This window comes from Herpailurus yagouaroundi, unplaced genomic scaffold (assembly GCF_014898765.1).
Source record: "Herpailurus yagouaroundi ecotype Mexico unplaced genomic scaffold, PumYag 164, whole genome shotgun sequence".
NCBI lineage: Eukaryota > Metazoa > Chordata > Mammalia > Carnivora > Felidae > Herpailurus > Herpailurus yagouaroundi.
The window spans coordinates 2,731,572-2,746,696 of NW_024412405.1; the positions used below are offsets into that span (position 1 = coordinate 2,731,572).

Here is a 15,125-nt window from a genome sequence, read left to right on the forward strand (position 1 = left end):
CCCCCCCCCCCCCAAAACATTCTTCACGTTTTAAACGGCTGCCTGAGTATAGCATCATGTTGTGTGGACACACGCCGTGCACGTCTTTCTTTGCTCTTACAAACGGTGCCGTGAGGAAGCTGATTTTGGAGCACAGAGCTGGGCATTTCTTCGGGAAGGTGCCCTAGAAACAGACTCCGTGGGTCAGAACTGCCTTCCACACACACTACGGCACGGCTTTCCGGCTTCTGCCCCCCGCCTGTCCTGGGGGGCTCACCCGGCGTGGGGCTGGTGCTGAAGGGAACAGAAGCCTGGCAAGGAAGATACCCGTCTACCTGCACGGTGGTGTGAGTGACGTTTCCTTCTCCTGGTGTTCGCCTTCTAATGCGATTTTTGTTCTGTGCTTCTACTTTCCTTTGGGGATTTTGATGTTTTTATTATGGATTTTAGCATTCCTCATACACGTTGGCTACTCTTTCTTCGTGGCTATCGTAAAGTTTACTTTGCTGCCCAAATTCTTCTCATTGCTTTTGACATGAAGATTAGCATTCGCGTGGAAATTTAATGCGGTGTGCGCGCATGTGTAGGTGCACGTGTGTGCACACACCCGGGCACGGTTTCTTCCCTTGCTTTTACGTTCAGAATATCCTGCCGTACCCAGTAGTCATGTGAGCATATATCTTCTAGTTTTTAGATCCTAAGTCCCCCAGCTTCCTTCCATTCAGGCATTTTCACCTTTCTTGGACTTTGAGGTTGGCCACATCCATCCAGTGAATAGGAGGAGGGGCCGTGCCCGCCATCTCACAGTGCTTGTCGGGTGACCTTTAAATTTTTTTTTTTTCAACGTTTATTTTTTATTTTTGGGACAGAGAGAGACAGAGCATGAACGGGGGAGGGGCAGAGAGAGAGGGAGACACAGAATCGGAAACAGGCTCCAGGCTCTGAGCCATCAGCCCAGAGCCCGACGCGGGGCTCGAACTCACGGACTGCGAGATCGTGACCTGGCTGAAGTCGGACGCTTAACCGACTGCGCCACCCAGGCGCCCCATGTCGGGTGACCTTTAAGTGCACCTGCTCACGTATCCCATGACCACCCTCCCGAGTGTGTAGGCCGACCCGAGAGGAGGAGGGACCAGTCGGGGGACGGAGGGGAGGGGCATTGGCAAGAGGGGCCAAGCCGGTCTTGGGCCAACTCAGAATCCGACTTGCCAGCCTGAGTCCCAGTTTTATCTGCTATGTGGGCAGAACGGGGGAGGAAGGTCTGCAAACAGCGGGGCGGATTCGGGGCAGAAGGCTGCAGAAAGTAAGTCTCTGGGAAGGCACGGATGCACGTCCTCCCGTTTTCCAGCTTCACAACGGGATCCGAGGGCACTGTTCCCGCTCTGCTTCTGTCTTTGGAGGGAACAGCTCACGGTGCCGAGGGTGTCAGACGGCAGGCAGTGTTGCAGGCGCTCAAGTCTAACCAGGGAGTCAGGCTCTTGCCGCGATGCCATGCTCCATGAGGACGGGCAGGTACCTTCACCCGCAAGGACCCTCCGGGCTGGTGAACGGAGGCAGCCCAGCCAGCCAGGAAGGTCACGGGAGCCCAGGCTGCAGGGGCGAGGGCATCCGGGCACGGTTTCGGGAGCGCCTCCTTCATAGCAGTGGGGAGTGGGCAGGACACGATGCAGGGGAAGGAGGGAGAACCGGCCGCTGCTACTTCAGCGGCCGCCTTAAAACAATCCGGTGTGGCGGCCTGTGCCTCCGGCTTTCTGTCGTGATCCTGGAACTCAGGATTTTAAGCCAACAGCCATTTCCAGAACACGGGCCAAACAAGGAACAACTACCAAGGATCCGCTTCCCTCAGCAAAATAGCATCTAACTCGTGGACCCGCACCCCTACTTCATGCAGGGGTTCCGCTCCGCCAGGCTGCGTCCGGGCTCCACGGGGCCTCGTGCACTCCACCTGCCATGGCCCCACGGCCCGGGCAGGACGGACGACATGGAAACAGGTTCTCAAGCCTCCGATGCTTCTGAGGTCAGAGCTTGTACTGACAGTGTTTCTGCCTGGGCAAGCTGGACACTGAGGTGGCCTCGGCCATGGGAAACCGTCACACGCTTGAAAGTAAACCTGCTGTCAGTTGCTGTCCTGCTGAGGTGTTTTGACGTCCGCAGGAAACAGTTACATTTAGAAAATCTATCACAAGTGCTCCCTGTCAAGAGCCTGTGGGCAGTTTCTGCAGCCGGACAGCAGCCCCGACTCTTGGGGACACAGTGCCTGCCACGCCTTTAGACAGCCACCAGGGAGGCTGACGCACGTGGTCCCCGGTGTCCACACTCGCCGAGTTACGCCGTGTGTTCCATCCCTACCGGCAGGTGGCCAGGTTGGCAGGGACAGCCCCGGATGTCCTGGCATCGGGTCCCCACTGCTTGATGGCTCTACACAGGCCTGTGCAGCTGATTGGCTGTGCGTAAGAGGGTGATCGTGAGTGTGTGTGAGAGTGTGTGGGCACACACGTGTGGGTCTGTTATCATGTATGCACAAGCAGGTGTGTGTGCGTACAAATGTGTGGATACACGCACACGAGCACGTGTATATGAGTGTGTGGGCGCATGAGCATGTGTGTGCACACACATGGGTGTGTGTGTGAATTGTGTGAGTGTGAGCATGTGTGTGTGCACTCTAGCCCTCTTAGCCTCCTCCTTCCATTCTTTGGGCCTCCTCCCCGTGGGTCTCTAGGGGAAGCCCGGCCCCCACGCTGGGGGTTCTCCTGGCCAGCTGACAGGGCAGGCGTGATCAACATGGAAACCCACCTGCCCCGTCTCCCCTCCCCGCCCCAGCCCCAGGCCTCCTAGAACCTGATGGGCTCCCCCAAACACCACTGCTCTCCTGAGCTTGCTGAATTCGCCTGCCTGTGGACAACCGGCTTCACCCGCCCGGGTGTTCGTGTAAAGGATGCCGGGCGAGGTCTGATGGCACTGGAGGACGGGACGCCCGCTCCCTGCCCCACAGGAAGCCCCTTCCGCCCGGGTTTGGGAGCAGACATGTGGTGGATACGCAAAGTCACGGGCCTGCCTGCATCTGGGTATCTGAACAGGAGCACCACTGGCCTGGTGTCTCCCGTGCACGGTGCACTGAACAGAAATGCTTGGTCTTTAGTGACGGTCGTTCATAGACGGAGGGCGTCTGCGGTTCTCAATGCCAGCTCTGCATAGATTGGGTACTTCACTCCTCAGCCAGCAGCCTTCCCACTTTGCTAAACGTGCACTGAGGATATTGGGAACGCTAAAGTGTTTTACATGAGGGGCGCCTGGGGGGCTCCGTCGCTTAAGCGTCCAACTTCGGCTCAGGTCATGATCTCGCGGATTGTTGGTTCGAGCCCCACGTCGGGCTCCGTGCCGACAGCTCAGAGCCTGGAGCCTGCTTCGGATTCTGTGTCTCCCTCTGCCTCTGCCCCTCCCCCACTTGTGCTCTGTCTCTGTCTCTCAAAAATAAACATTAAACAATTAAAAAAAATTAAAAAGCAATGTTTTACACCAGTCCGTTTTTACACCATCCAGTTAAAGCATGTCCCAGCTCAGTTCTGTCTCCTGCCTCGCTCTCTTCCCAAGCTTGGCCCTCCTCTTCTCACCACCCAAACACATTCCCTGAAAGCACCAGCGAGCCCCCCTGCCCCCCATTCACGCCCCGCTGGAAAGCAGAGGGTGTGTCTCATTAATCTGCACCTGTGAGTCTCAAATGGCCATCTTTCTTGGCTGTGAAAAGGTAAGTCACAGGACGCTGATGACCGTCCTAACCCGCTTCGAAGGAACACTGGTACTGAGCGTGGGGCAGAAACCACGTGTGCTGTGGCTTCTCATCAAATCCTCAGGAGGGATTTCAGACCCACACTCGGAACCCACGGTGTGGTGGGATCGGGCCCCCCGCTCTCCTCCCACCGCCAGGACTTACCCCGGAATCCAGGTGGACCTCTCTCTCCTGGAGGGCCTTTCAGCCCAGGGTGTCCGGGGAGCCCAGCATCTCCCCTGGGCCCAGGCTGGGCTCCCAGAACTTCTCCGGGAAGGCCCCTGTCCCCTGGGGGCCCGACGGGCCCCGGCAGACCGGTGGGACCTGGGTGTCCATCTGGGCCACGGAGGCCCGCCACACCTTTGGATCCTCGGGGCCCCACGAACCCTGAAAGGAAACACAGGTTAGTACCGTGATGGCCCAAGAGAGGTATAGGAGAGAGGCCGGAGACAGCAAGATTTGCAGTCGGGGGGCCTCGGCTCAAGCCCCGGTCCCATCACCTACCTTGGGACCACAGCATTCTTCCCCCTCCGCCATCTGGCCCCCAGCCCTACCATTTGGCTAACGTGAAGGCCTTTAGAACCACCTGCTTCTTGGATATGAATCTTCCTATTTGATGGGCTCCCTTGTTGATCAAATAATCCCCAAAGAATGGCTTCTACGGACCTTCCAAGTTATGTGTGCAAGTGGGGACGGAGACCCGGGGTGAGAATGACCAGGTCTCTCGAGCCCGAGCTCCACCTCCCTGGTCACAAGTCCCTGACCATCAGTCCGTTTGGAAATGCTCTGGAGGGGGCCAATCGCCCTATTGTTTTCACGGTCTCAACTGTCCACGTCTGGATAGAAGCACGGTGGCTGTCTCATGCCAGTGCCTTCCCGTGTCCTCATCCCTGATGTGACCTGACACTGAACTCTCAGAGTGGATGGTCACGTGTCTGTTCAGGAGGAAAGCTTTCTGAGGTCATTACTGCTGTGGCCGTGGAACGCTGGGAAGGGTCGACCCGACAAAAGAGACCCCACACGCGGGGTCCGGGGCCTTTCCCAGGACAAGGCTCGCCACGGCCCGCCTGCAAGATGGGCTGACCCCTACGGCCGTGTCTGAAACACGGAACAACAGATCCGGACTTTATGGGAGTATTAATGAGCGGGACCCAATGCCAGAACTTCAGTGATGTGATTTATTCACAGAAAGTAGAGACTTGGCTTTTATGCAGACGTTCAAAGCCGTACGTGGGCACTGTGGGCTCGAATCGTGGGCACGTGTGTGTATGTGGATCTGACATCCGGAGTAGACTCTGTGTTCTGCAGCCTTCAAAGTTGGGCATTTGGTTTTCTTCTGCATGTGGCACATTCCGTGTCATAAAGAGTGACACGTGTGCAAAATCAGAGTATGCCAGTGCCTCACTTACCCCTTTCCTCCATTCTACCCCGATCTCCTCGTTCACTTACGGGCTCACGTTTCAGTACAGAACAGGCTTCCCATCAACACCGTCCGCCCCCCGCGTGTGCTGGTGACGGGCACATCCCGCTCAGTCTCTACCACTGGAGTGTGCTCTGGACAGCTCACGCCCACCTGGCTGGCACCCAGCTGGTGACCGGGTCCCCTTCCCACGCAGGGCAAGCAGGTGTTAACAAACTACTGTCCTCTCAAGAAATTCACACTTTGCTTTGGTATGTGTGACAGGACCGAAGTGACCGTGCCCTAACTCCTCAATGTCTGGGTGCCCCCAGAGCAGGGCAACAGGCTGGTCCTCTGGCGCTGGCATGAAAACTCTCCCGTGTTTGTCTCCAGTGCAGGTTTTCACCAGCCCCATGCTGCACAGGGAGCACGTTCCCTCTTGTCGCAGGACACGGAGATACTTGTCGCGAAAGGTAACAGGGCGAACGTTCCCTGCGGTCCCGTGTCCCCAAGCACCCCCCGGCACAGTCCCACGTCCGGAGCAGTGAGTCTGGGGGGAAGAGGTACCAGGACTGACCCAGACTGGTCCAATTAGGGTTAAACCAACTGCCAGAGTGTGACACAGGGAAGGGGCAAAATTCAGACAGTCTTTGCCGAACATATCTGCTGAGGGTCTAAACCTCAGGACACCACGGTGCCTGGCTCTGTGCGATCGTCCAGATGTCTGGACTGTTCTGTTTAGTTTCCCGAGACTGGTTTGTAGGGAATGCAGACGAATCCGAGTGCTGGAAGTCACATTATAAAGAGACGGTCTGCACTCCTGGGGGCAGTTCTGCCCCGTTCGTGTGGTGTGTAAGGGGACGTGTGGCCTCTGTCTCCAGCTGTGTCGGGGGTAAACTTGCTGGAGGCAGATTTCACTCCTCCCAATGAGTGATTCCAGTAGAGGCTGGAGGGGCTCCTGACCAGGACCCTGCAGGGGACATCTGGCCTTGGGCCAAAGCGACTTCCACAGTCCCTGTTTCAATAACACGATTCTAGGGGCGCCCAGGTGGCTCAGTCGGTTGAGTGTCCGACTTTGGCTCAGGTCATGATCTTGCGGTCTGTGAGTTCGAGCCCCACATCCGGCTCTGTGCTGACAGCTCGGAGCCTGGAGCCTGGAGCCTGTTTGGGATTCTGTGTCTCCCTCTCTCTCTGCCCCTCCCCTGCTCATGCTCTGTCTCTGTCAAAAATAAATAAACATTAAAAAAATGTTTTTGGGGCGCCTGGGTGGCGCAGTCGGTTAAGCGTCCGACTTCAGCTCAGGTCACGATCTCGCGGTCCGTGAGTTCGAGCCCCGCGTCGGGCTCTGGGCTGATGGCTCAGAGCCTGGAGCCTGCTTCGAATTCTGTGTCTCCCTCTCTCTTTGCCCCTCCCCCGTTCATGCTCTGTTTCTCTCTGTCTCAAAAATAAATAAAGGTTAAAAAAAATGTTTTAAAAAAAATAACACGATTCTAAAACTGTGTGCCTCTGCACACCAAGTAACACAGCCATGTCCGTTCACACTGCTGGAGCCACAACTGCGCGGGGCACCTGTGCTTGGGCACACGGGACCGTGCCGGGGGGTGCTTGGGGACACAGGACCATGTCAGTGGGAGTGCCGACACGTCTCCCCACAATCAGTTACTGGCAACACGCTCACTCCCTGCCGTCTTATGCTCTCTTAGCCACCCACGGTTTCTGTAATTCTTTGCCACGTTAAATGTAGATGGAACCATTTGCTCAGACAAGCGCCCACTGAAGAGTGAGTAGGCAGTGGCGTGAAAAGTGGACACAGGTGTCCTTTGTGTGGTGTCTGGTGCGTGATCAGCAGATTGGAATGGACGACCGAGGGCTCCATGCCTTTGACAGTCCCAGAAGAGGGGAGCGTTGTGTTGCCCTCAGAATGTTCACACCAACCAGAGGACATCGCTCTGCACACCCACCTCTTTTCTCCTCCGGGAGCTGCAGGGGTCTCATGCAAACTCCAGCAGGACATTAGTGATGGGAACGTCAAGAATTTAATTTCCCAACCGCAAGAACAAAGTGGTCACTGAGCACACGTTGAAAGCTTCTAAGTGTCCAAAGACAATAGAGCTGGGGCACCCATGCCACACACAGTCATTTCCCGAACCTAAGGGTCGTGTGGGGGTCCGCCCCTGCCTTACCTGGGGGTCCTGGGAATCCTTCACGACCTGGGTCTCCTGGGAGACCCTTGAGCCCTGGTACTCCGTCAGCTCCTGAGGGTCCTGGTATCCCTGGGAGGCCCTTGGCACCTAAGCAAACCGAAGAAAGCAGGACACAGGTCAGAGCCCCATGTGCAACCCCAGCCGGAAATGCGTGGAAGACGGTCAGGTCTAGCACCTGACTTAGCATGGTCTAGGAAATGATGAGGACGGGGAATGTGAATGTAAAATGCCACGTACTTTTCTTAAGTTTATTTTGAAAGAGTGAGAGTGCAAGCGGAGGAGGGGCAGAGAGAGAGAGAGAGAGAGAGAGAATCCAAAGCAGGCTCCTTGCTGTTGGCACAGAGCCTGCCTCAGGGCTTGATCCCACGAACTGTGAGAAAACGACCTGAGCTGAAATCGAGAGTCAGATGCTTAACCACCTGAGCCCCCCCAGGTGCCCCTCAACACTGGGCACTTCCGACCTCTGGCCACATCCCACTGCAAACCCCACAGACCACGGCAGCTGTATTGGTCAGTCGCTACCAGAATTCACTTGAAGTCTTCCCTCGAGTTTGCTGCATCCAGAGCCAATTTATCCAGATTTGAGAGATGTTGACTTATACTACTTGTAATGAATGTGTTAGACTCAAAACCAGATGAAACCTCACACCAAATGAATGAACTAATTCTTTACTACCGGACGTTGTTGGCCTGAATCCTTTCCCATGGGAAGCAAACTTGAGGGATTTTTCCCCGGGCATCTCTGTGTCTGTCTGGTCCAAGCCTCAGAGATTCCCTTCCATCAGAGGCTCTCGGAAACCACAGCCAGTACACCTGCCTACTGCAGGTGGCCGGGCACCGGGAATCACCGAGATTCCCTGCAAACACTAGTGACAGCAGCAGCCTCCTCCCTGCCGGGTGCGAGGCAGTATGCAGGGCAGGGGCCGGCAAGGGGATGGGCAGGGAGGTCTGTAGGTTCACTAGGGGTTCTAGCTTCTCCAGCTGCCGTCCCGTTAGAGATGCCCTTGAAAGTATGAGGCTGGGCTGGAGCTTTGCCATCACGTAGACGGAGCCAAAGCCAGCCTCCTGGAATTCTCAATATTTTTCTATGTGGGGACAGAAAGATGTCATGAGAGAATTGTGGGCACCCTTCCCTTGGGGCAGGGGAGCAGGGGGCCACATGTGGCACCCCGCAGGCCCCCTCTGGGGCCCCATTCCCTGACACTCCCGTCGAGGCAAGGCTGGACTCGGGAGGTCACACGGGGTGAGGACACAAGCTCACCTCTACTCACTGCAAATAAATGCACAGATTCATTCCACTGATGAAACGTCCCCCTCAGATCACCAGCTGCTCAGCACAGTTAAGTGACTTTAAACAGACCCCTACGCTGGGCCGTGGAGACGGGGAAGGCTCAGTGGGGACCAGAAGTCGCTGTCTAACGACGTCCTCGCTAACACATGACTCTGCGGGTCTAATCCTGCCACTCTATGACGAACGGGGTGGGCTCAGACCCAGAGACACAGCAACGTGCTCGTTCAGAACTCTGATACGCCTGGGAGTCTGTGACACGAGTGAGTGAGGAACGGGATGACAGGGCTGTGCACAGAGGACGTCCCACGCGAGCACCAAGTTCGACAGACAAGACAGGACAAAACAAAGCAAAAGACACACTTTCAGGTTGTCTGAAGTGAAGGTGCGTGAGGTGAGTCCGTTTCTGAAAGGAAACCACCATGGGGCCTGAGGGCGGGCGCAGCTGAGCCCCAACAGGACACACAACCCAGCACGCGGCCTCTGGGCTGTCCTGCTGCTATGGGGTCACGGGCACGTCCCTTCCACGAGCGGGAAGCACCACAGACCCTTTTGTGCAAGTTCACGATCACCTTCCGGACCGAGGGTTAGTCTGCACCAGACACGTGGACTCTACGAGCTCCTTACAGCTTCATGTCCTTAAAATGCAATCAAAATCCTCCCCTCAGACTCAATTCCTGTGTATTTTGGGCCCTGCTTCCACCCAGTTTCTGCCGAAAATGGTCCCTCTGCAGGCTGCTGATCCCAGGGCCCTGGTGTTAGTGGCCGTGTGAAAGCCTGCGGACAGACAGACGTCCAGAGCTAGAGCAGGGAGGATAATGCAGATAACGGAGTGAGGAAGACACACGCTGGGTCCTCAGAGGACAACACAGGGACATCTAACACTGCTTTCCGTGCATATGACACTTCTGCATTTCGTCCTGTTGTCCCCGGATCCCGCATCACCGTGAGTCCTGGAGATGCCCTTAAGGTCCGGGGACGCACACCGTGAGGCAACATACTTTCCAGTCTGACTGTTGTCTCGCACTGGCTCAGCACCACACTTCAGAGTTGACACTGGACCTCACCCCCAGCGCATCGTTTGCAAAGTGGGAGGAGTCTAGAACGCCTGTATTAGTCCTCTGGTACAGCTAAGAGGAGGAGAGAGATGCCCAAGGTCCCGCTGCCAGTTAGCGTGAGAGCCCGGCCCCACGGCATGGCTCTGGCCATGCGCCCCACGCTCTCAGCACCGAGCGAGTTGTTGAATGATCGAGGCTCTCGCCTTTGCCCGGAGGAGGACCTGCCCGGGGCCCTGAACTGCTCTGTCCTGGGCTGACGGACACAGACATCTGGGCGTCACCCAGTGGTGGGGCTGCCCCGACCCCGCCCGCTATCTTTTTTGAAAAGCCACACACGCTGCAGGTGGGCGTGGACAGCTTCCCACACTGGGCTCTGCCACTGAGAGCCTTGCTCCAGTCACGCGGGTGCTTGGTTGGGTGATGGGTCCGTGCCAGTAGCCACACGGGGCTGCCGAGATGCACCGCTGGCCTTGTGAACTTCTGTTCCCCTCCGTCAAAACCCAGAACAAACAATCCCCTCCCAGAGGCTCATCCCCCAAAGGCTGGGACACCAAGGGGGAGAAGTGGCACAGAAGCAAGCTTCCTCCAGTCCGGAAGCGGCGGGCCCGTCTCTGCCACTCTTTGGTGCCCACTGAGGCTGGTGCCGTGGCGGGGGCTGGGTTCTGTGCAGTAAGAATTCACTCCTCTAGCCTGGGGCTCAACTAGGCGTCAGTCGCCACATGCATTTTCCACGGCGAGGAGGAAAAGGCCGCCTCCCCACCCAGGTGACCGAGGTCGGCGGTCATGTGCCAAGGTTGTGGAACGCGGCCACGTCCAGAGGCGGGGAGGGGTGCAGGGGCAGCAGGGGGATGAGCAAAGCGGCCAGAAGGATGAGGAGGACACAAGGGGAGGCTGGAAGACACCCCGTTTACCTGTGGGGCCTGGGGGTCCCCGTAGGCCTGGCGCTCCCTTGGGTCCTCCGACGCAATCTGGGAAGAGACAGGAAGAAAGACAGACAAGCTGGGGCACGATCATTCACACCGACTCTCACGGCTGTGGGCCCTGCCAGGGTCAGAAGCACCAGCCCTGAAAACCGGCTACCACTCTGTGATCAGAGTAACTTAACGATTTAATGAATCTTGATTCTAACGTAAAGGAAGGTTTAGTTTCACCGTGCAATGAATCGGAATATCAGTACTAAGGCCAACAAAGTCGACCCGGTCCAATAAAGCCAGCATGGGGCTGGCGATGCTACATCCCCACATTTAGGGCGACACCTGGGCACAACTGAGCTAGTCTGGGTCCATCCTAGTCTGTCAGTGTGACTGCCTTTCTTGTGTCTGGGAACGGTCACCAGTGGATGGAGATAGCTTGCAATTTCGAAAGGAATTCTTTGACTTCTGCTTTGTGACTCTGAATAGTTTCAGAATTGGCCGCGTGCGTTAGCTGCTTTGAGAAATGAAACCCGGGCTGCAGCCACTTTCGGGCGGTGTGGACGAGGGTGGGGGCATCACGTGGTGGTACTGTGGCCTTTGTCTGAGAGAGCCCCTCACAGACACAGCAGCTCTCCAAGACGTGTTTTGTCTGTCTGCCCGGGCCCTGGCCTCCTCTGACGCACTAGGGGTCCCCGAGGCACACGCTGGCCAGCCCAGCTCATCAGAATAGAGGGACAGGATGTCCCAAGGGCACGGCCTCCCCCCCTAGACCCTCATGCCCAGGGACGCTCCCACCAGCTCTCCGAAGGCTTGCAGGTGACGTTCCTGCTCTGCACGCACGTGCCTGGTCTGTCCCCGCACGTCGACCCCACCTCACGCGGGAGACCCACGTGTCCTGATGCTACGTCTCCGACCCTGACCTTGATCCTGAGGCTCACACCCAAACTTTGGTCGGCCGCTTGGGACCTATTGCTGCCACATGTTCTACGAGCATCCTGAACTCTGCGCCAACCTCTTTGCCGGTCTCTTCAAAACCCTCCCGAGGCTGGCACGCCCTTCGTACTCTGGACACCTCCTGGCTTCCCACTGCGGTTCCTGACATGCCCTGGAGACTCTGGCCCTCTGTGCCAGCTGGGCCCGCCTCCGATGGCATCTCTCCCCTCTGTTTTGCCACCACTAGGCCTCGGCACAGGGTCCCTGCACATCCCTTTGTTATCGGGCAGCGCCTGTGCTTTCTAGCACTCATTCATCGCTAGACCACACTCTCTTCTGACAGACATCTGGAGCAGTTTTCACCACACACAGCCAGCGAATACAGCACACACACACACACACACACACACACACACACACAAATGTATGCATACACTCTAAGTGTGACAGTATTTTATCAGCACCGTAGCCTGGGGCTTCGCACTGGTGGGAAGCCTGGCAGGTCCGTGTTTCACCGTGCGTCCCCTCCCCCGGATGACGAGCTGACGGAGGGGTGCCGACCTGCGGGAGCTCACGGCAGCCACTCACTCGTTAGTGGCCCATCTTACAAACCCAAGGCTTTCAAGTGTCCTAGAGCCTCCTGGTCTCTATCACGGTACCTGGCCGCACAGTCTTCTGTCCGTCATCTCCGATGGGCCTCTTCACACCTGTATCGCAGTCTGGGAGCAAGACACAATGCAGGGGTGAGGCGATTCTGAGGCAACCGAGAGTTGCCAACCTATCCAAGGGCGTGTGCCGGGGGGCCGGTGGGGGGGGGGGGCCGGCGGGGACGGCAGGGAATCCAGAAGCGCACGCCTGAACGGTGTGTGGAGCCCCTGTGACCAGGGCACCGGAGGGACAGGCCCACCCGAGGGTGACCTGACTGTGGTCGGCCAGGAAAACCCCGCGCTGGTTTGTCTGTGCCCATGACTGATGGTGCAACATGGACTGTCCCGTGACGCCAGGGGAATTTATACATTTGCCGAAGAAGGGGAAGGTCCCACGACTGAAAGATACAGAGAGGACTCCTCCGTACCTATCCGTCCGGGAGCACCCGGGGGACCAGCGGGCCCGGGAAAGCCTGGCGGTCCAGGTGATCCCACATCTCCGGGGAAACCGCGCTCGCCTTTGGGGCCGGGCAGGCCCAATCCCGGGGGGCCCCTCTCTCCTGGAGCGCCCTTCGTGCCCGGTGTTCCTGGGTAACCGGCGTCCCCTGGGGGGCCTGTGATGCCGTCACCCTGCGTGAAAATTCGGTTTATCTCTTAAAAATACGTGGGAACCTCAACGGCTACATCCCGGTTCTCCTTCCCATTCCCCTGAGTTGTGTGTGAGGGACACAGAGCCGAAGGACGGTGGAGAGTCACAGGTGCCTCAGTCACAGTCTAACTGAGCGTGGGACGAAGGCAGGTTTTGTGCACGAGTGACACAACGGGAGACACACAAATCTGAGTATTTGCTTTCCTCTTCCCAAGCCTCTCGCCCTCCTCAGTCGGGACCTTCATTCACAAGGAAGAATCCTGAGGGGGAATTAGGTGCAAGCCCAGATCATCAACAGGAGTAGGACAGGCTGTTCTCACTGTCATGATGAGGCAGGTGTGACGTGTCCACTATCCACAGGGGTGATACGTCGTTGGAGAAAGGAGTCTGGTTTGGGCCAGAAAGAGCAGTGTGTTCACTGGGAATAAGGAGGTGAGACAGGACCAAAAAGGCAGGGTGCAGGGCGCCGTGGGGGCTCAGTCGGTTAGGCGTCCGACGTCGGCTCAGGTCATGATCTCAGGGTTTGTGGGTTCGGGCCCCACGTCGGGCTCTGCGCTGACAGCTCAGAGCCTGGAGCCTGCTTCGGATTCTGTGTCTCCCCCTCTCTCTGTCTCTCTCCCACCTGCACTCTATCTTTCTCTCTCTTAAAAATAAACATAAAAACAACAACAACAACAACCCCCCAGGGTGCTCCCCGTGGACGAAACCACCCAGCAGGTGTGGAAGGCAGGCGGCAATGGAGAGATAAGGGGACTGTGGGCACGGGGGTCAGAGGATGGCTGTCAGCAGGTCAGGGGCAAACACAGCGGGCTTCACGCTGGGCCTATCTGGATGAGCCGGTGCAAAGCCATGCTGGCGAATCCCAGCCCATCTGTCCAAGCGAGAATGAGGCCGGGATGCGCCCACGGCAGGCGGCAGCCCGTGCAGGGCAGAGCCCCACCTCTCCAAGCCCCCGAGGCTCCCCGCCCAGCTGGGATCCTAGGACCCCAGGCTGGACCCGCACTCAGCGCTGACAGGTGACGGCCCCTCGCTGTTTCCCGCCCATCTCAGGCACAGCTCGGAGGCGGCAGCGTGCCAATGCAACGGGGCCGCGCGAATTCTTTTTGGAAACGGTTCTCAGGGTTGAAACTAAAAAAGCAATACTAGGTTATGAATAATCCAGGTGTTTCCAGGGAGCCCACGAGAAGCGCCCCGGGAGCGTGCGAGGGCCACACTGGAAGTGACCCACGTTGGGCACAGCGGAGGCCTGGCTTTTGGAACGTGGCAGACAAGCCACTACAGGGAACCGTGGCATGAGGCTGAGAAGGAAATGTCGCGGGGTGAACTGTGTCCCCGCCAGACGCTGGAGTCCTGATGCCCCTGCCTGAGAGCGTGGCTGCTCTGGACAGAGGGTCTGTGAGGGCGATTGGGGTAAGGAGAGGCGGAGCCCTGCAGACGGGAGTGGCAGATACAGACAGATACGTGGAGGGGAGCTGATGCGATGGCACAGGCAGGAGACACGAGGGACAGCCGCGGCCACCAGCACAGGGGGACAGCCTGGAGGAGGTTCTGCCTCAGGAGGAAGTGGCCGCCACCCCAGGCTCCCATTCTGTCCTCCACCAGGAGAAACACCTGTTAACTGGTTGGCCTAGAATGTTCCCTCCGGGCATGGCTTCCGACCTAACTCCCCGCTTCCTAATGGACAGGATTTGTGCTCATGAAACCACATGGGCTGCACCGGGTGGACCCAGCCCCTCACTCGAGATACTCACAGGGGGGCCTGGGAGGCCTGGGAATCCATCCAGCCCGTCGCGCCCTGGGACACCGTCGTCACCTTTCAGACCAGGCACGCCTGGGACACCTGGCTGTCCCCTCTCACCTGGGAAGGGATTTGAGGTGTGACTGTACTCACCCAGGTGCTGCCACAGAAGGACCGCGGGTCCCGGAACTGCCAGACCCCGGAGACTGACCTTTGGTGGTGATTGCCCGAGAATCGCCCTTCACCCCTTTGGGCCCTGGAGGCCCGACGTTGCCAGGGGCGCCCTGTGGGAGCAAACACACAGTTTCTGCCTCCTTCACACTGTTAAGGACGCCAGGGAAGATGACAAAGTTTCGGCTCACACAGCTCGGGAACCTCTCCAACGTCATGCCTGGCGCTGCCCCCGAGGATCTTCTGCCCTGCGTGAGATGCTCTGCACCTGGTGGGCCAGTCCGGGAGCCACCAGCCACAAATGGCCACCGAGCGCCCGAATTAAAGTTCAAATAATGAAAACTTAACAGAAGGAGCCATACGTGGCTGGATAGTGAAA

The 15,125-nt window shown here is 57.7% G+C and overlaps 1 protein-coding gene across 1 annotated transcript in view; it reads right to left on the reverse strand.

Annotated features, from left to right (window-relative positions):
* The window catches only part of COL4A2 (collagen type IV alpha 2 chain), a 172,433-nt gene that overhangs the window by 23,728 nt on the left and 133,580 nt on the right, over window positions 1–15,125 (reverse strand). Inside the window, exons 22-28 of the mRNA XM_040487084.1 lie at window positions 14,787–14,859; window positions 14,589–14,695; window positions 12,617–12,818; window positions 12,201–12,260; window positions 10,606–10,662; window positions 7,328–7,435; window positions 3,911–4,132 (exon numbers count right to left, since the gene is read on the reverse strand). Coding sequence (XP_040343018.1) covers window positions 3,911–4,132; window positions 7,328–7,435; window positions 10,606–10,662; window positions 12,201–12,260; window positions 12,617–12,818; window positions 14,589–14,695; window positions 14,787–14,859 — 829 coding nt within the window. The remainder of the gene's footprint in view (window positions 1–3,910; window positions 4,133–7,327; window positions 7,436–10,605; window positions 10,663–12,200; window positions 12,261–12,616; window positions 12,819–14,588; window positions 14,696–14,786; window positions 14,860–15,125) is intronic.